At 39.5% G+C, this 22464-nt stretch overlaps 1 protein-coding gene across 1 annotated transcript in view; it reads left to right on the top strand.

Annotated features, from left to right (window-relative positions):
* The window catches only part of LOC137503227 (hypermethylated in cancer 2 protein-like), a 58585-nt gene that overhangs the window by 34109 nt on the left and 2012 nt on the right, over positions 1–22464 (top strand). The window contains exon 5 of the mRNA XM_068230767.1: positions 13093–13175. Within this exon, the coding sequence (XP_068086868.1) occupies positions 13093–13175 (83 nt within the window). The remainder of the gene's footprint in view (positions 1–13092; positions 13176–22464) is intronic.

Raw genomic sequence — 22464 nt, 5'->3', positions numbered from 1 at the left:
ACTATCTGTAGATTTGTACAGTGCTTACTCAGTGTCATTCTACATTATTAACAGTTTTCTAACATGCCAGCGATCTTTTAGCTGTTAATTTTAATACTGTAACTGGTTTTACAGTAAAATAGTGATAATCATTTCATTTACTATTTGTTAATTGATAATTAGCCAAGTGTCGTTGAAATGTTTTTGATCCAATCCAATCTCTTCCCTTTGGAGATAAATTGACCCATGACCGTTTCTCTGTGCTTAGATACCTTTGAACCATGATTCTCGCTTACAGCATATACCCTGCAGTTTACTAGTGTTTTCTTACACTTCTCTGAGTGTTAGCTTCCAAATATTCCATGGAATAATTACGACGGTTTATCTTCAAACAAGTGCATAGATTTTTTCTTAATATGGATAGATCTGTGGTGATATAGGGCAGTCAAAGTTCATAGAACTATTGTGATGAACCTATTTCTTGATTGTTGTCACTTTTTTCTGTACATCAGAGGGGGAATTTGTTTGTTGTATCGTGTGGTACTGAATGTTCACATTGTCAACCAATGTTAGTTGAAGTGAATTGTTTTTGAGTGTTTCACTCTAACTGAAGTTCTGTTAGGTTCAACTTGCGTTAGTTTGATCACCTCAAGAATAATGTCTTCGCAGTTTTTCTGAGTAGAGTTCTTTCGTGCAGTTTTCTTCAAGCTGTGCTGCAAGAATATAAGCATAAACATGGAAGCATGGTCTATCGTAATTACGATGCCGATATGCTTGATAAGTCTCGTAAAGGGGTTCTTGGTGAATGGCATACTGAGAAGCTGCGAAGTAAGAAGTAAGGGCTACCTCGATCCTAGAAATGAAGAACATAGGTAGCCAGCCCATCTTGACTTCAAGGGAGGAAAGCATGCTCTGTATAGAATTGTGCATTTGGGGTTCTACTTTACTCTTTAGTTTTCCAAAGTAACCTCATGTATCGTAAAATTTTGGACATGTATATGAAAACTTATGTCCAAATGTGCATGTAAATATGGGGAACTGCTAACACCGATTTTTTTTAAAATAGTGACTTACTTTTAACATATTGTTTGAAACTACATATAAAGATACTCTCACAATAAGTATTGGAAGAGAAGGAATTCAAGCAATTGCTTCTTTTTGATACTGAGCAACTGGCCATTTAGCTATCGGCCTGAATTTGGGAGATGCTGGGTTCGAACCCACTGTTGACAGCCCTGAAGTACATGTTTTCCATGGTTTCACATTTTACGGCAAAGAAATGGTGCGACTGTACTTCAATTACGGCCACAGTTGCTTCCTTCCCACTCCTAACCATTTTTAGCTCATCAACGCCATACGACCTATCTGTGTCGGTGTGAAAGGGAAATGGTAGAAACCATCAAACAACAATATGCCGTAGGTCATGTTCAATTAACTTTCATTAATTTTTTTTTCTAGTTGCTTTACGTCGCACCGACACAGATAGGTCTTATGGCGACGATGGGACAGGAAAGGGCTAGGAGTGGGAAGGAAGCGGCCGTGGCCTTAATTAAGGTACAGCCCTAGCATTTGCCTGGTGTGAAAATGGGAAACCATGGAAAACCATCTTCAGGGCTGCCGATAGTGGGGTTCGAACCTACTATCTCCCGAATACTGGATACTGGCCGCACTTAAGCGACTGCAGCTATCGAGCTCGGTAACTTTCATTAATAAGGCTTAAATTTATGATAATAACCTACCACTGTTCTTTGACTGATAATTACATTCAAACTTTTCAGCTTTTGTCTCTTTCATAAACCAAGGAAGCTAAATGTTATGTACGTAGTCAATGAAAAGTTACATTCTCATAAGTTCCATAGATTCAGAGTTTAGGAATATTTGTTGCTTCAGTTAAACTATTGTAATTAGGATACATCTAAATGTGGCTTAGAATTATTGTACAATATTTATTTTATTAGTAAATATCATTCTTCCTGTACTATTACTAAATTTTTCATTGTAGGGGAGATTTCTCCTTAGAAATTTAGTTATCACTAGAATTCTATTGTTCCTGTTATATTCGTGTGTATCTCTGTGTTCGGTAACCCTTTCGATACTCTAGCATTTAACAAATGGCAGGTTTCACTTCTGTTAGAGCACAGAAAGGTAAGGTAGTACTAATTTAATAATAATCTGTCTAGACGTTTGACTTTGTTTGTAATCCTTGAGTAGTTCTTGCGAATTTTAAACTTTAGGCCAACTGCAATTTTCATTTCTGTTTGTGCTTAGTAATAACCTATTGTAATTAGGATACGCCTGAACGTAGTTTAAAATGATTGTAGTGTATTGCAGTAACTTATTAGAAATTAGATTGCTTATTCAATTTTTTTGAGTAGGCTTGCGAATTTCAAACTTTAATTGTAACTTCCATTTCTGTTTGTGCTTAGTAATAACCTGTTGCCATTAGGATACGTCTGAACATATTTTAAAATTATTGCAGTGTATTGTAGTGTCTGAACGTAGTCTGAACTTTGTTTAAAATTATTGTGGTGTATTATAGTATCTTATTAGATATTAGTGTGTTTATTTTATTACTGTGAAATACGAGTATTTGTGTAGTATAGTGTCTGCAGTATCTGTGATAACTCTCTTACCAGAATTCTGTTGTAGTCATTATGGTAGACTTAACTGCAGTTTAGAATTGTGTAATTCTTGTGTATTATTTTCTGTTTTCAATAATTAGCAGCGATTTTCATCCTGTTAGGGTGTTGTAGGAAAACAAAATCGTACAACTAAATAGTGTTGTAGTGTAGTAGTAGACTATATTCACTACCTTATTGTCGTGTGATCTTTGAGAACTATCCTAGACAATATTTCCTTCCTTTCATTTTTATTTTGCTCAGAATAAGTCATCTTATTTTTCCTTTTCTTTTCATTATTCAGTAAAGAATGGCTAAGGAGTGCAAGTGTAGGAACTGTAGATGTGGCCAGGCATTAAGGAGTATGAGAGACGAGTTGGAGAGTTTGAGGGAGATAATTACGATTCTCTCAGAGGACAGGAATGAAAGTAGGCCTCCCTCAAACAATGTACAGGATACAGTAGATGTAAATGAGGGAATGGAAGGGAAAGAAAGGGGGGAACTATAGAAGACAGGTGGTTTAATGTTTTAAGTGGAAGGAGATTGCAGGCTGAGGACTCCATTCAGGATCAGAATTCAGGACAGGTGTCTGTGAGAAATCGGTATGAGTCACTGCAGGTAGAATAACAGAGGGAAGATGAACAGGGAACTGTTGCTGAAAAGTGTGGAAGTAGGAGGAAGGGAAAAGGTAGGAAAGGAAAATGTGGAGTAGTGGATAGGAAAAGACAGGTGGAACAGGGTCATGGGATGGATAAAAGGGCGGAGAAAGTAGCTTCTACAGCTGTCAGGGATGGTAGGCCTGACCATGTGGAGACGGGATCAAATGAGGTGGGGTAGGGTTGAGGCTCTGGTCCTGGAGGCTTCCATCGTTAGACATGTGGGGAATGTGTGTGTAGGAAAGGGAACCAGGGTAGAGTGTTATCCAGGAATTAGGTTAAGGCAGATGTTGAGGAAAGTAGAAAAGTAAGAGTGAAAGGAGAAGGTCTTGGTGTTTCACGTTGGTACTAAAAACGTAGGACAAGCAGGTATAAGTACCAACATAGTTAGGGATCTGGTAAATGCAGCACGCGTGAAGTTACGGAAGCGGAGATAGTTATCAGTGGAATACTGTGTAGGAGTGACACTGACTGGAAGGTGATTGGGGATTTAAATGAGACTATGGAGTGGGTATGTGGGAAACTGGGAGTGAGATTTCTAGATCCTAATGGTTGGGTAGGAGATATGGATCTGCGCTCAGATGGCTTCCACTTACACCGCAGTGGTACATATAAGTTAGGAAATTTTTTAGGAGGGTTATAGGGAGGTAAATTCAGGGAAATGGGGAGCGGTGATAAGGGAACAGGGAACTGGAAGTCAAGTAGGGGTGACATAAAATTGTTAGTGCTGAACTGTAGAAGTATTGTAAAGAAATGATTTGAATTAAGTAATTTAATATATATATACTGACTTAGCAAATGTCATGGGATAGTCACGTAATAGCGTATGGGGCCTCCTGTGGCCCTGCGAACTGCAATGAGACGCCGTGGAAGTGAGTGGACAAGTCCCTGGTAGTCCTCTCGACGCAACTGACACCAAATCGTTTGCAGAGCGTCCGCCAAAGCTGGTCTGTTCGTGGGTGCAGGATCCATGGCACGGAGCCTGCGTTCCACGACATCCCAGATATGCTCGACAGGGTTCATATCGGGCCTCCTGGGTGGCCATGGTATTCGTTGGACCTCCGCTGCATGTTCCTGGAACCATTCCCGGGCGACGTGGGAGCGATGGGGTGGCGCGTTATCATCTTGAAACACCGTAGAACCGTCTTGGCGCTGAAAGGTCAAGAATTGTTGGAGATGGTCTCCGAGCAGCTCAACATGCCGCGTACCATTCAAAGTCTCTTCCAGAACAACTAGGAGGCCCATTCCATACCAGCAAAATGCACCCCACACCATAACAGAGACACCAGCGCCCTGGACCACACCTTATTGGCAGGCACAATCCATCGCTTCATGTGTTCTGCGCCATACACGATGCCTTCCATCGGCATAGTGCAGTTGAAATCGTGATTCGTTCGACAATATCACGTTACGCCATTATTCCAGTATCCTTCCCTGGTGACTGGCGACAAATGCGCGTCGTTGTGCCCAATGACGTTGGATTGACAGTGGCACCCGTGTGCGGCGCCGGCTCCCATACCCCATAGAACCCATGTTCCTACGGATTGTCCAGTGGGAGACATGTCTAGCACGGCCTGTGTAGAATTGAGCTGTGATAAGTTTCACGGTTGCCCGTCTGTCACAACTGACAGTCCGTCTCAGATGCTGCCGGTCACGGTCATCGAAAGTGGCTGGACGGCCGGTCGTTCGTCTGTTGTGGACGGTTTCACCCGCATTCAACCATTCACGGTACACCCTGGACACGGTTTTTCGTGTGAAGCCAAATTCCCGCACCACTTCCGAAATCGCACTTCCCACCCGTCGTGCACCGACCACCATACCCCCTTCGAACAGTGGCATCTCACGTCGACGTTCCATGTTACACCTGTCACATGCACAGCCACTGCTCACAAGGTCTCCTATACAACTGCCGCTGGCACAGGGACCATGTGGTGCGCATACAACACACCTGCGCATCAGTGCTCCGCTATCCCTTGAAATTTGCTCAGTCAGTGTATACTCACCAGATATTGTAATAGGAGTTGAATCATGGCTGAGAAACGAAATGGATGATGCAGATATTTTCTCACGGAACTGGAGTGTGAATCGTGGAGACAGGATAGGAATGGTAGGAGGGGGGAGTATTCATCCTGGTGAAAGAAGAATTTGTAAGCTACGAAAAAGTCAAAGACGAGAAACATGAAATTCTAGGTGTAAGGCTCATCTCTAAAGATAATAGGCAACTTGATGTCTTTGGAGTGTACAGACCAGGAATATAGCGCAGATGTTGATTCAGAATAATTTGATAAGATAATCAGCTATGTGGGAGACGATAAGGAAAGGAGCGTGATTGTAGTGGGTGATCTCAATTTACCAAATGTCAATTGGGAAGGTAATGCGAACGACCGGAAGCGTGACCAGCAAATGGCAAATAAGTTAACATGGGAAGGGCATCTGATTCAGAGAGTGATTTAACCAACTAGAGGGAAGAATATTCTGGATGTGGTGCTGGTAAAACCAGATGAGCTCTATAGAGAAACCGAAGTAATAGATGGTATTAGTGATCACGAAGCTGTTTTTGTGGTAGTTAAACATGAATGCGAAAGAAAGGAAGGTATTAAAATTAGGACTATTAGGCAGTACCATATGGCTGATAAAACAGGCATGAGGGAGTTTTTGAAAAGTAACTATGATAGGTGGAAAACGGTAAATAAAAATGAAAACAGACTGTGGGATGGGTTTAAAGTGATTGTTGAGGAATGTGATTATAGGTTTGTACCTTAAAAGTTTTAAGGAATGGTAAAGATCCACTATATTATAACAGGGAAGGAAAGAGACTAAGAAGGCAGTGCAGGTTGAAAAGAAATAGAGTTAGAAATGGCTGTGGAAGTAAGAAGAAATTGAAGGAACTTACTAGGAAATTGAATCTAGCAAAGAAGGCAGCTAGGGATAACAATATGGCAAGCATAATTGGCGGTCGTACACATTTTAGTGAAAAATGGAAAACTATGTATAGGTACTTTAAGGCAGAAGCGGGTTCCAAAGAGGACATTCCTGGAATCATTAATGAACAAGGGGAGTGTGTATGCGAGGATCTTCAAAAGGCAGAAGTATTCAGTCAACAGTATGTAAAGATTGTTGGTTACAAGGATGTCCAGATAGAGGAGGTGACTAATACTAAAAAAGTATTAAAATTTACCAATGACAACAATGTCATTTACAGTAAGATACAAAAGTTGAAAACTAGAAAAGCAGCAGGAATTGCTAAGGTTTCGGGGGATATACTAAAGACAATGGGTTGGGATATACTACCATATCTGAAGTACTTATTTGATTGTTGTTTGCATGAAGGAGCTCTACCAGATAAATGGAGAGTTGCTATAGTAGCCCCTGTGTATAAAAGAAAGGGTGATAGACATAAAGCTGAAAATTACAGGCCAGTCAGTTTTACATGCATTGCATGTAAACTTTGGTAAAGCATTGTTTCTGTTTTTATTAGACACGTTTGTGAAATTAATAACTGGTTTGATAAAAGGCAGTTTGGGTTTAGGAAAGTTTATTCCACTGAAGCTCAACTTGCAGGTTTCCAGTAAGATGTAGCTGATATTCTGGATTCAGGAGGTCAAATAGACTATATCGCGGGAGACTACAGGCAAAAATGAGTGCACCTGAACTTGACAAAAGAGTGACTAAATGGGTGGCTATGTTTCTAGAAAATAGAACTCATAGGATTAGAGTAGGTGAAGCTTTATCTGTCCCTGTTAGAATTAAGAGGGGAATTCCTCAAGGCAGTATTATCGGACCTTAATGTTTTCTTATATATATAAATGATATGAGTAAAGGAGTGGAATCTGAGGTAAGGCTTTTTGCGGATGATGTTTTTCTCTATAGAGTGATAAACAAGTTACAAGATTGTGAGCAATTGCAAAATGACTACGATAATGTTGTGAGATGGATAGTAGGCAATGGTATGATGATGAACGGGGTTAAAAGTCAGGTTGTGAGTTTCACAAATAGGAAAAGTCCTTTCAGTTTTAATTACTGCGTTGATGGGCTGAAAGTTCCTTTTGAGGATCATTGTAAGTATCTGGGTGTTAATATAAGTAAAGATCTTCATTGGGGTAATCACATAAATGGGATTGTAAATAAAGGATACAGATCTCTGCACATGGTCATGACGGTGTTTAGGGGTTGTAGTAAGGGTGTAAAGGAGAGGGCATATACATCTCTGGTAATACTACAACTGGAGTATGGTTCCAGTATATGGAACCGTCACCAATATTACTTGATTCAAGAACTGGAAAAAATCCAAAGAAAAGCAGCTCGATTTGTTCCCTGGTGATTTCCGACAAAAGAGTAGCGTAACAAAAATGTTGCAAAGTTTGGGCTGGGAAAACTTGGTAGAAATGAGACGAGTTGCTCGACTCAGCCGTCAGTGTAGAGAAGGCGTGGAATGACATCGGCAGACGAACAAGTTTGGATGGTGTCTTTAAGAGTAGGAAAGATCACAATATGAAGATAAAGTTGGAAATCAAGAGGACAGATTGGGGCAAATATTCGTTTATAGGAATTGGATTTAGGGAGTGGAATAACTTATCAAGGGAGATGTTCGATTAATTTCTAATTTCTTTGGAATCATATAAGAGAAGGCTAGGAAAAAACAGATACGGAATCCGCCACCTGCGCGACAGCCCTAAATGCAGATCAATAGTTATTGAGAGTTGTTTGATGACAGCCCGTGCTCCACACCGTGTGATCTGGTCTGCACTCATGACCATGGTGTACCAGAAATGTTTATAATTTAGATCAGGGATGCTATACACGAACACCAGAGGTTGTGTATGTTGCGCTGTCAACGTCTCGGAGAGCTTCTCATTGAAAGTTTGTGTGTACACCAATCTTCCACTCTGTCCCCATTGCTCTTTGTCCTCAGCATGGACACCACCACATGGGACTTGCAAAGGGGTGTTTGCTTGCAAAGGGGTGTTTGTTGGACTCTGTTATATGCAGATGATGTTGCACTTGCTGATAGACCCAGAATGGGACTGCGGCATCAAAGTGAAGATTGAATACCCGTTTTTCACAATACAAACTTAGAATGAACAAAAGGACGAGTGAATACCTGGAGTCATCCGAATCATCTAATGGCTCCATCCAAATTGATTCAGGTACCTAGGATCTTGCCTACAGACTGTTAGTGGGGTAGATTTTGAAGTGCGGTTTATGATACAGGCAGCGTGGATGAGATGAAGGGAATTCACAGGCACACACTGTGACTGAAGGATAACACTACGTCTGAAGTTCAGAATATAATGCATGTCAGTAAGTCTTGTTGCTGTGTACGGTGTTGATTGTCGACGTACTGAGAAAGGTATGGAGTAGCAATTACACAACATGGAAATGTGTATACGCCATTAGTAGATGGGCATTGCAGTCCTGCATCACGTAAGAAAAGAAAGACACCGTTCACCAGCAAATGAGCATAGAATATGTCACCAATGGTTTGGTCGGCGTCCTTTTGCTGTACCTGACGCAGTTGGCAATTTCATCCAATCTTTTGAAATTACTTTGCAATGTCCACATGGACCTACTATAAAAAGACATTGACAATATTATACAAAAATTTAAAACTAGAAATGCTGCTGGGTTTGGTAAAATTTCTGGGCATATACGAAAGTCAGTTCTTTGAGATATTGATTAGTGTATGTGTGAATCAGCTATACAAGATGAATTAATAATTAGTGTAGTAGTACCCTGTGTATAAAGAACATGTGCTACACATAAAGCCAGTAATTACACACTAGTCAAGTTGACTGGTGTTGCATGCAAGCGCTTGGAATGCATTCTTTCTGATCATATTATACACATTTACGAAATTACAAACTGGTTCGTTGGATGGTAGTTCAGGTTTCAGAAATATTATTCCACTGAAGCTCGTCTTGTAGATTCCAGCAAGATATAGCAGGTATATTAGATTCATGTGGTCTAATGTATCACGATTGACATATCTATAAGGATTTTCATAGGGTAGATCTTGGGAAATTACTGACAAAAATTAGTGTGGTTGGGATAGATAAATTTGTGGCTAAATGGGTGACTATAAAGACGAGGCCAAATTATTAAACATTAAAAAATGAGAATTGAAAACATAAGATGTTACCAATTTTTAAGATGATGGCTTTAGTACTTGGTAAGCACCCACTTAGCTTTCGTGTGTGACTTGATTAGACTGGGCATACCCTCAAACAGTATTTTACACTGACTCTTTAAATCGTCATCATGACACCAGATCTGAACGAACTTCTCAATGAAGCCAATTTCTGTCGTTATATTCGCTTTTCGTACTTTTCTTTGCTATCGCCTAAGGATGTTTTATGGGGTTCATGTCTGGACTGTTTCTAGACTGTGGCAAGGAGGCCAATCTTGCATAAAACTAAATTCACTTTGGCCAAACCACTCTTGCATCTGAGGCACCAAACGGGTTCTTAATTCTATATAGTTCACGTCCCATAGTTCCTTCTACAATATTTAATTGTCCACAGCCGTACCAAGAATACACACTCCAGACCATCACTGAAGTTGGATGTTTCACTCTCTGCTTCACTCAATCTGGATGGAATGCTTCACCTTTTCTTCTGACACATGGACTTGTCTCTTATTCTACAGGAAATACCGATTCGCCGCTAAAACAAACCTGAAATAAATGATCAAATAAGCGTAGCATTAAATGCAATAAGCTGTACGGTTTGGAAGAAAAATTTCACACAGTTACTGTACTGTACAGTTACATCACTTAGATTGGGTTAAAATTGAATAATGAATGATAATTAAGGAATTACAGTAATTGTCATGGACTTGCCTGTTTCCAATCTTCACATAACCAATTCTGGAGAGTCGTGGCCCACTGGGACATATTTTCAGCCATAGCAGGAGTAATCTTCGCTTTTCTTAGAGGTCGTCTTGCTCTCAATCTAGCATTAAACAGCTCTCGTCTCAAAGTCCTGGCTGGTACCAATGACCCGTACTCTTATAATTTCATACGTAAATCTAAACTAGTAACCTTGCGGTTGTTTACTGACAAATTAAACAGTTTTGCTTCCTCCTTGCTGTTAGTTTCTTCTTTCGCCCACAGTTTCCAACACGTTGTTGACATTTTGCCTTCCCCTTATCTTCACATTTTAAAATTCTACTTACAGATTGCTGTAATATTTGCAATCTAGAATCTACCTCTTGCTGTAAATAATGTTTCTCAACAAGTAGCTCTCTGACAATGCCTTTCTTGGCGAAAGGTCATTTTGTCTCCCCATAACCTCAAAATTTGACAGTTCTCTAGTACCACTCTTAAGACATATCAACTGAACTCGTGAATAGTATCAATAACGCACGTAATTTACAGAATGCACAGTATTAACAATAGGTCGCATTATTTACTTCCATACAGCAACAATATGCAGATATAGACGATAAACAACAGAATATGTTCACTAACAAAATATGACACAAAACCATGTGAATAATGAAATTACATTGTGGTTCTCACTGTAGCCACTATATGAAAAAATACAATAATGTGGGCAGGGATATCCCAAGTGGTAACTTTACCACCAAACAATGTTCAAGGATTAAACTATAAAGGTCGATAAATTACATAAAGATAGAAATATACCATTTACCATGAAAATTTGGCCACGTCTGGTGTATTTGTAGAAAATAGAACTCAGAGTATTAGAGTAGTTGAAGCTTTATGGAATTGGGTCCCACAGGGCAGTAGTGTGAGACCTCTATTTTCTAATTTATATATAAACAATATGAATAATGAACTGAAAAACTGATGAAGCTCTTTGTAATAACTAAGGATTAAGGCCACGGCCGCTTCCTTCCCACTCCTAGCCCTTTCCTGTCCCATCGTCGCCGTAAGACCTATCTGTGTCGGTGCGACGTAAAACAACTAGCAAAAAAATGTAATAACTAAGTTTCAGGATTGTGAGTAACTGCAAAAAGACCTTGACAATATTGTAAGATGGACATCGGGCAATGCTATATTGGTAAATGGGGTGAAAAGTCAGGTTCTGTGCTTCACAAATAGAAAGAGTCCTCTCTAATTTAATTATTGTGTTGATAGGGTGAAAGTTGTTCTTGGGGATCTCTATAAGTACCTAGTTATTCTTATTAAGGGTATATGTTCATTGTGGTAATCACATAAACGTATCAGAAATAAAATTTGCAGGTCTCTTAATATGATTATGAGGTTATTTAGGTGTTGTAAAGGAGAGGGCATATAAATCTGCAGCAAAACCACAATGAGAGTATGAGACCATCACCAGTATTACTTGATTAGAGAATAGGAAATACTCCACAGGAATAGCTCCATTTCTTGTGGTTGATTTCTAACAAAAGAGTTGTGTTACAGAGATGTTGCAAGGATTCAGCTGGGAAGACTTGGAGAAAGGAGACAAGCTCTTCAATTAAGCAGTATATTCTGAGATGTCACTGGAGAGATGGCTTGGAATGACATTAGTTGATGAATACATTTAAGTCATGTTGTTGAAGTATAGGAAAGGTCACAACATGAAGATAAGTTGGAATTCATGGGGACTAATTTAGGCAAATGTTCACTTATAGGAAGATGATTTAGTGATTGAAATAATTTACCGTGAGAGTTTTTTCATAAATTTCCACAATCTTTTTCTACATAAACAACCAACATCCCTAAATGCTGTTGTTTGATTGTTTCATTGATTGATTTATTCATTGATTGGGACATTGACTGATTTATGTATTCTGGTCTTAATGTGATGTACAGAGAGGGACGATGGATATTTCTATGCTTGTGATATAAACATGGTCCTCTTGTTGGAAAAGTGGTGGGAATAGTGTGGGATTATTTGATATTACAGTGAAGTGTTTCGGAAAGAATATATATAGGAACATGGAAATGAACGAAGAAGTAACAAGTCAAGTCATGTATAGAAAAATGGGACCAGTGGAATGTGAATATAAGACAATGAAGATAATAGCTAGTCATTGTGGTATTAGGATCAATAGAAAGAGAAACATAAGCAAGGAATGGTATTGGGTTATGATTTGGAGAGTGTTTAATATTATTTATTTTCCTTAAATTGTACATGTACACATACACAAGTGCCTCCACCCATACATGTATGTGTATATATACTCTGCTGAATATTCACAAATATGTAGATAATTTTAAATTTACATATTTACAAATGTTCCTCCTGTTCTGTGCTACCATGTCTACTGCTATCCAACAGTGTTTTCCTTTTCATGTTCTTATCTATCTTATCAGTTGTTTGAAAAGCAGAGGCGAAAGGGCTCGGGTTAAAACGCAGCAGGTCATTATGCAAGTTAGGTCCCCAAAACAGTAAAAATAAAATAAATAAATGCAATGTAAATTTTAATCTAATAGAAATTGTATACTATTATTTGAAGTAGCTGCACAAGTTGTATACGTGTTGATTATGTTTGTAACACAGAAGATATGAGTAAAATTTTGTAAATTATATACATTTACTAAGGACGAGCTGTGTGCTTAATATAAAAAAATAGCATATATTGTATAATATTGTATTTACAAAATTGTTTTCTTCTCTGTTCTTTTAAAATTTAGTGCTTGATAATAATGTATTTTTGTGTACCATTTGCCAACAAGGTAGACACCTCACTTGCATTTAAAGTGATTTTGATTTGATTGTTCCTTTCAATTATATAATTTTTAAATGGGATGTAAATTAATTATACTCTTATTGTGCCACTATGAAATTTATTATCTCAGCTGTTTCTTGTTTAGGACTATATATTTTTTCCTTCTTTATTCTACTTTTCTTATTTCTTACTTATAGCCTTCTGAATATACTAAGGAGGAAATATTCATAGAAGAACATACTGATGATCAGCTCTTGCCGTACATCAAAGAAGAAACAAAGTACGTACACTACAAATTCTATACAATATGGAATATGTTGTACCTATTCACAGCTGTGTTCAGTAGTGGTTGGTTTATCTCAAAAAACTGGCCGTTTTCATCAGTTTAATCCTTTCTTTACAAGATTACATTTAAACACTAATATCTTCAAATTCCACCTGTTAAAATTACCTAAAATATTCAGGTTATTTAAGATCATAATTAATGTTCCGTCATGTAGATTTATTGAATGTATATCTACCAAAATATCCTTGGTAAAGCTTAATATTTTTGAAGTGTATTTGTTTACAATACCTTTAAACAACCACGAAAAATGTGTTCTTTTTTCACTTTCTCTGCATCATTTGTTCATCACATTTTTATCATCTGAAATGCCTTCTGAAACTATTGCTTCCAGATATTCTGTGTAAGTTTTTTTTACGTTCATACCAACAGTGACACACAGAAAAAGCGATGTTTGTAGATTATAAATTACATCTACAAATTCAAAATTGTTAAGTTTTATGTACATTTTAAACAACAATTACTTCAAACTAACATAATCAGTTTCATTAATCAATATAATTATGGCTGAGTTCAATAATGTGGTAACTCAGAGAATGTCATTTTAAAATTATTTGGTTAGATTCCTTTTTTCTGGTAATTTCTGTTCTCTTGTGCGTTAAGTCAGATTCCTCCATTTGTGGACGCCAAAGCAGATAATGTGTTGTAGAAATGAAACGTTGAGATCATTAATGCTACATCTTTGATATAGTTTGCAAATAAAACTTATGCATTGTTGCAAGTGTAAAAAAAATTGTGGTATTGAATTCATGTTCATTCCAGTGATGTGGTCACACTTGCTGATTCATTTTAGTGTTCATTGTCAGTCAGGTGGTTCTAGTGTGTTGATTGAAAACATGCCTACACAATGAGTATAATCTAATAAAATAGACTGGTACAAGTGGAGTTTTAAATTTGTGCAGGTTGCTTAAAAAATTCAGAATTCTTTAAGTAAGTGAATTTATTATTTCTTAAAAGTAGATAAATAGGGGTACATTATTGCTTCACGTCCGTAGGTTTAACCTCCAAGTGCCCTACACGTGATCCCCGGGTGGTACTAAGAAAGCAATAACTGTGGCTGCTGGACTTATCTCTTAAATATCTCCCAGCAATGACTAAAGTATTTCATGGAAATAGCTGTTCTCAGAGCTACCAGACAAGAAGGATTGGACCTTTCATCCGTGTCTTCCAGCTTAACATAGATGTAACTACCTATCCAAAGTTATCCTGGATAATAATATAGATGTTGTGTCTATACAGGAAACCCATACAGCCAATGAAGAAGAGTTTCGGAAAAGGGGCCGCATTAATGTTTATGCAGCTCTTGGTGCAACATATCACAGTGCACATGGTATAGCTACTTACAGTATGTTCGTAATAATATCCAAGATGCCTCACTGCTCTTTCAAAACGAAGACGAAGACATCCATTGTGTTGCTGTGCGAGTGGCACATGTTACTATTTTTAACATTTATAAACCCCCGGACGCAAAGTGGCCAAGTACCATTCTACCTACTGCTCAACACCCTGCACTTTATATAGGCGACTTCAACAGCCATCACGAACTATGGAAGTACTCGAATAACAGTGAATGTGGAACGAAACTCGTAGAATGGACAGAAATGAACAATCTCCATCTGATTTTTGACCCAAAAGATCTTGGTAGTTTCCAATCAGCTGCATGGAATAGGGATTCCAATCTTGACCTGTGTTTTGTTAGCTGCAATGAGGGAGGACACTCCTTACATACCAGTCGTAAAGTGTTAATACATTTTCCCCACAGTCAACATGGCCCCATTGTAGTGGACATTGGCATGAAAATTCCTGTTGTACTGTCAATACCACATGCTCAGAGGAACTTCAGAAAAGCAAATTCGTCAACATTCACCACTGAACTGGATAAATGTGTTCGGTGGATTGCTCCCAAGCACAATTACAAGCGTTTCGTAGATGCAGTTATGATGGCGGCTAAGAAGAGTATGCCATAGAAAAGAATACATCCCTGGTTGGAATGTAGAGACTGATGCACTCTATAACGAATATCGGCATACTGGTGATGAAGACATAGCTGATGAACTTCTTTCCAGCATGGATACTACCCGGAGAGAACGGTGGATTGAGACAGTGGAGAATATCTACCTAACTCATTCCAGTAGAAGATCTTGGGGGCACCGCAGAAAACTTGGAGGAAGGACACCTTTGGTGAAGCAACAGCCTGGAGTTACTCCGGATGAAGTAGCATCTCACATCGTCACAACTTCCCAAACTCCATCAGATAAGAAACATACCAAATACATACGGCGCCAGCTCCAAACTCTGGAATCAAGAACACCACGCACATCAAGGTATTCACAACCGCTTACGGTGCAAGACATCAGTGCTGCTCTCAAAGACGTTAAACCAAGTACAAGCTCCAGATTTTGACGACATTCATCCAGAATTTCGCATTCGTTTAGGGAAGAATGCAAGAAGTTGGCTCTTAAGGTTTTTTACCGACCTTCTACAGAACAGACAACTCCCGGCAGAATTCAAACGAACGAAAGTGATTTCCATCTTGAAACCAGGTAAGCCTGCCAATGACCCAAGCAGTTATAGACCAGTTGCCCTTCTTTTTGAGATGCTATTCCACAACAGAATCAGCGCAACAATTTTTAAGTGTATTACAGTTGATCAAGCTGGATTCAGGCCAAATCGCAGCTGCTGCGATCAAGTGCTTTCACTGACATTCCACATGGAAGCAGGTTTCCAGAAACAACTCAGGACCTCAGCTGTATTCATTGATCTTACAGAATCATTTGACGCAGTCTGGAGGGAAGGATTAATTTACAAGCTTCTCCGAATTGCACCCCGTAGGACCATCGTGCAGGTTATAAGCAATATGCTCAATGACAGAAAATTTCGAGTGTGTATGGAAAATAGTATGAGTAGAGAAAGGAAGCTCAAAAATGGATTACCTCAAGGATCGGTACTGTCTCCCCTACTGTTCAATTTGTATATCTCCGATCTCCCAGAAACATCATCGCAAACATTTTGTTATGCTGATATCATAACACTAGCCACTCAAAATCGATACCTTAGTGTGACAGAAGAAGTGCTACAAAGAGACCTGATTTCACTTGAAACGTACTTCAAGAAATGACAACTGTGTCCTAACTCTAACAAAACAGAAGTGTCGTGTTTTCACCTGAATAATCGCCAAGCTGGCATTAAACTTAACATGCGTTTTTGTCACCAAGAACTTCGGCATAGCAGCTATCCCAAATATTTATGGATTACACTTGATCGCACACTATCTTACAAACAACATCTTATGAATCTGTCAAAAAAGCTCAAAACACGTAATGTTATCCTTCAGAAATTGTATGGCTCAAGTTGGGGTTCATCAGCAAAGACTTTATGATCTGCTTTGGGACTGGTATTCTCGTGTGCTGAGTACTGTGCACCAGTTTGGCTGGATAGCCCATATACAAGACTAATTGATACTCAACTGAATGTTAGCTTGCGGTTAATATCTGGTACTGTCCAGTCCACATCGCTTTATTGGCTCCCAATTCTGTCAGGTATAATGCCACCTGTTATAGAAAGATAAAATGCTCCCATCCGAGAGTTCAAGAATATAGAAATGAATCCTCAACTGCCTGTTTTGGATGATATTCCTGTTCTCAAGGTAACGAGGTTGGAGTCACGACATCCATCTTTGCATGATGCTGTCGCATTGGCTGATGGGAATTTTCACTCTTTAGAAGAATGGAGAAGTCGCTGAAAAGTTGCCACAGACAGTTCCTTACACAACATCTTCCTGGTGAACATCATCTACCACGTAAGATTTGGACCACTCTGAATTGGGTGAGAACAAATCATGGACGACGCAGGGATGCCCTTTATAAGTGGAAATATGTCTCATCACCAGAGTGCGACTGTGGTGCATCTCGACAGATGATCCCCATATTGTAAGTGAATGTACACGACGTTCCTACACAGGTAGCCCGAGTGACTTTTTGGAACCAACAGAGGAAGCCATACAGAGGATCACTCAACTAGACATTCTGCTATAAAACATGTTTCTTGTCTGTACATTTGTAAATACTATATATTTGTATATATGTGTCTAACTTGTTGCCCTATGCTAATAATAATAATAATAATAATAATAATAATAATAATAATAATAATAATAATAATAATAGGTAAATAACGTAGTGATATAATATTCTTTCAAAATTGTAATTATTGTCACTGACCTTACAAAGTACCACAAGTGTATGTCCTGTTTTAAAACATTTAATGCAGTAGTGTTTTTGAACTGTAATTGTGACATCGCTAATTAATTTTTTGCTGTCACACCTTTGTTGGTTACTGTGTGAAATGGTCTTTGATAATCCGTGGGAAATGATTGTATGGTCTCGGATTGGTGCTCTTAACCAAGCCCTTGTATCAGCAGGTCATGCGATGGCTAGTCATAGCCTAAGGTTTGACTTCAAACCAGATTTGTGATGGAAACTATGAATTCTGAATGGTTTATTTGATTTTGTGAGTGATTAGAGTCTTCTCGGCTCTTATGTGATGCACTGACTTGTTCCTACTGTACTTTCACAACTAGTGGCAAGAAATATCCATGTCGGTCCTCAGAACTACCAAGTACCAGCTCACACTCTCTGTTTCTTTGTAATTCATGTGTAACAGGACACAATAGGCTACGTTAGAGAACAATCTTGTATTATGACCACCAGTAAAAATGTTGCTTATGAATCCTTTTCACACACAAAATCATATTTCTATTCTTGATGGAGTCTAAATTAGCTTTTTAATTTCTAAACATATTTTGTGCAGAGACCAGCAAAGCGACATGCATTTTATGTGTGTTCTTTTTTCTTGGCATATATGTCAGAGGACAGTCCATTGTCTACATAGCTTAGTCCATTTTACATCATAGATTTTAGATGCTTCTGAAGGATTCAGTCGACCGGATCTTATCTGCTACTTCCCACTTTGTTTTATATCTCACCTCAGGCGCTATTGTTTCCTCACTCTCATTTCAGCAGTCTACAAATATCATGCCGCAACTTAAATGACTTCCTTTAAAATGTCTAAACTATTTGCCATGCCAGTTGGGTATTGAATTACATAAGAAAAGATTTTAAGATTCATAAAATTTCCTAATTGCTGACTTGTGGAAATACACGTATTTCTGAGATTACCAAATAGTGATGAGATTACCTTCCATTTGTGGAGAGACACATCGTCCTGAGCTAAATAGTGATGAGGCTTACTTCCGTTTGCGTAGAGACACATGGTCCTGAACTAACCACTTAGTTATGTGGCTTCCTTCCAGCTTTAGAGCGTTGAGTGTCACATGGCCCTGAGCTGACCACTTTGTGCCACTCCTCCATGGTCTTCATATTTATAGGCGTGATCGGAGTGAAAATAACAAACTGATTAATATGATCGTCTGCTGTCTATGCCGTATGTAAGCAGAAATATGAATTGCAAAATTCTATTCAGGCTAGAATACACTGTCGGACTCCCCTCTTGTAGGTACACGTAGAATTTCACCGGATATTCAAACTGTCCTTCCCATTTAACACAGATATACCCATTTTTTATTTTTTTGAGTTATAAGTTTTTCTTCACAATGCATTTATAGGAGTCACTTAAACACGAAATCCAGAAGCGTTCAGACATTCAAACACTATTTTGTGAAAATAAGTTTTTATAGATATCGGACATAGGCATTAGGGGAGAAAATTTGAACATACAATAAACTAATTTGAATGTTAGGATGTGTAAAATATCAATTGCATTCAATTTTTGTAACAGAATATTCATCAGTCTGCATCTGGTGGCAGGGTCCGGTGTCGTGGTTCATTGACTCCAGTTAGTTCGGTCTCGGGCCATGTCTGCATGTAGTCTTCCAACTTTCAGCCCGTTGTGCACTTTATCAGTCTATGCTGTCTGGTTCGTCCCTAGCGCCTCTTTTCACCGACTTTCTGTGTAATACTCTGACTTTCCCAATGTATCGTCCTCTACATGCAACACATGGCCAAACCAGCGCACACGCCTTTTACCAATTTTCTTCTGGATCGCTGCAATGCCAAAACGTTTTCTAATAACATCATTTGAAATGTGATCTAGCCTAATTATGCCAGCCTTCCACCTAAGCAACTTTGTATCCATGATGCTTAGTTGGCGTTCTACCTCTAGAGCTGGTCAGCATTCGTTGCCGTAGAAAACGACAGGATGGATATCGATAGGACAGATATCAGTTCGGTAGAACTTAGTTTAGAGATGGCCCTTCGTCCAAAGTTCGGAGGGGCGCCTGTTGTCATTCTCCACTTCAGTCAGGCTTTGTATATCCTTAAGTTGACTTCATCAGTAAGTCGGCCATAATCATAGATTGTGGAGCCAATATACTTAAATATCTCTACTCGTGCAATATCTTCAACGTCAACATGCATGGTTCCAACTTCTCGACGATGTATTGCAATGTATTCTGTCTTTTACTTGTTGGGGCGCGGGGCTTATTGCGCTAGTCGATTGTTCCAGTCTTCTGTTTGACGCTGCAGGTCTAGCTTATTCTCTTCAGCCAAATGATATCATTTGCTTAGAGAAGTGTCCATGGTATTGGACTGCGCAGGTTTGTGGTAATTATGTCCATCACAAGAATAAGCTGCAGTGGTGATAAGCCGGGGCCTTGATGGACTCCTACAGTTATGCGGAAGTCATCAGACGCTCCTGCGGCAGCTTGAACACAACTCATTTGTTCTTTGTAGAGCAATTATACCCTCTCAGCAAGGTGCTCTGGAATGCCATGTACTTGTAGGGCTGACTGATTAGGTCATGAAGTACCCGATGGAAGGGCTTCTAAGGGTCCAGAAATTTGTGATGAAGCCTCTTATTCTTTCCACAGTGTCTCTCAAGTAATAGTCCGGCAGCATGGGTTTCTCCTATTGCGCCACAATTTTACACAAATCCAGCTTGGCTTGTTGTATGTTTCTCTAAATCGCTAATCCTTTTGTCGAAGATTTGTTCTAAGTTTCTCATTGCGAGGCTCAGAAGTATGTTCGGGCCGTGATTAGAAAAATTGGCAGGGCTTCCCTTATTTCTGAATTGATAATCCATCGCAGTCTGTTTGTTTTTGACCTTCTTTGATGATATGGTTGAAAATCTTGCTTTAGCCACACTGCTGCATCCTCCCATTGAGAGAAACAAAACTGCCGGAAGATAATCGGGACAGATGGCTTTCCCTGGTTTCATTTCCTTCAGCATATTATGGACTTTAGTGACGTCATTTTCCTACATTGGACCTTCAACAGCGGAGGTGATTACGATTGGTAGATACGGAAATTCCATGATTGAGATGTTGTCAAAATAGTTCCACCAATGTACTCGCGCTTCCCGCCTCTCCAGTAGCAAATCGTCTGTTTCCTCATTGATGCCGTAAAAACGTTGGACTTCTGACGTTTTGCGAAGGCTCGATTGGACTAGCCGTTAAAAATTCCGCTCGAATTCGCGCATGTCATGTTTCACATATAGACCTGCCTACTGGTTTGATTTTGTTACGGCAAAGACCTCCTTCATTTTACGAGTGGCTGCCTTGTAGGCATTCCAACGACAAAGAAACTCGTGGTACAGTTGCTTCTTCAACCGTACTGCATATTTAACATCTTCATTCCTTAGCCATATATCATGTTTAATCCTTCGTTGTCGTCGCTCTGACTTAATTGTTCCAGGAATAGAGCGAAAGGCGTCTTTCAGTTTAGTCCGGCTCACTTCAAATATGGTGATTTGTGACTCTGTAACTTTTGCAACGACGTTAGTCTCCTTCTTCAGGGGCAACCATTTGATCCCAATTTGTCTATTTCCTGTGAAGTATTGGGCTCTTGGTGACTTTATCCGCAGCATAGATGACTGGTCGTTGTTGCATCGCAAGGATTTGATAAGGGACAACTGTTATCTCTAGAACATCTTCGAGATTTCACCCTCTCACAAGGATGTAGTCAATGCGAATTGGATGGGAGCCACTGAGTACAGAGTAGATGAATATCACTCTTTTTGAACCGTGTGTTTGCGATGATCAGTTTCTACATAATCGCGAATTTGTTGGGCATCGTCGTTCTTTTCTCCATATCCATGAACGCCATGGACTGTTTGTTCTTCTTTCATCGGTCCGACACGTCCATTCAGATCAGCGGCAGCGATAAGATAGTCAGCGGTCTTCTTGTCAGGCAGTGCCCAGAACGCATCTTTGGTTTCCATGCGCACGTCAGTTTGTGGAGCGTTGCGCTGAATAATTGTAATTTCCTTCTCTCCCCAGTGCGGACGAGTTGCATCAAGCGATTGTCAAACTTTTGCACCTCGGAAAGTGAACCGTCAAATTTAGCTGATATGACAATGTCAACACCATGAGCTGTTCTTCGGTTTCTGTTGTACACCAGTTAGTAACCACACCTCTTTTCACATGACTTTTCTCTATTCCATCTTATTTTCCGCACCTCTCAGATGCCTACAAGCCTTCTCTCAAGTGCAGTGGCGTATTCGCTACTTCACCCAGGCATAATTCAATGATGGGATACAAAATGGGGGTACTAGCATGGTTAGCCGTCACAGCCCGTGCGACGGTAACCCAAGCATACTTTTCATGCTGACTGGGCACTGCCAATGCGCGTCCCTTACAGGGGCTGCACTAAGCTTGGCTCCGATACCATGAGACATATTTCTGTAATGATGTAACGGCATTATTTTACGGCTGGCTTGTCTTGAAGCATTTAGGTGCTCATGACGGAAGGTAGTAACGCAGCTGCGGACATGGAGAACAGATGCCTTTTGCAGCCACTCCTCTAGAGAAGAAACGCTACCCTCTTTTCTGCATTAACTTCCAGAAATTTAGTGTACCTCTTCCGCCATCTGGTCCCTAGTGAACGTCTCCATCTCCGCCAAAGTTGCCATTAAAGACTTTGTACATGTTTGGTACGCGAGAGCTTTTATATTTTGCTCAAGTTCATCGGCAGGCCAGCGGGGAACCCGTATCCGTCACCTGGGAAGCGCCACGTGTTACAGCAATATAGCTGGTTGGGGTAGAATATTTATCAATGCAAAATGAAACATTATTTTACTAAAAACTAATTGTGAACCTGATAAATTACTTGTCACAGGAAAGTATTCACGTAAAGAAGAAGGGTTACAGACTTTTGCACGTTTGCTTGGTGTGAAATGCCACAGAACGCATGACATACCATCCAGTGTCGTA

The sequence above is a fragment of the Anabrus simplex genome, chromosome X (genome assembly GCF_040414725.1).
Source record: "Anabrus simplex isolate iqAnaSimp1 chromosome X, ASM4041472v1, whole genome shotgun sequence".
NCBI classification, from domain to species: domain Eukaryota; kingdom Metazoa; phylum Arthropoda; class Insecta; order Orthoptera; family Tettigoniidae; genus Anabrus; species Anabrus simplex.
The sequence above is the reverse complement of the archived record's forward strand: the minus strand, read 5'-3'. Positions and strand labels throughout refer to the sequence as shown.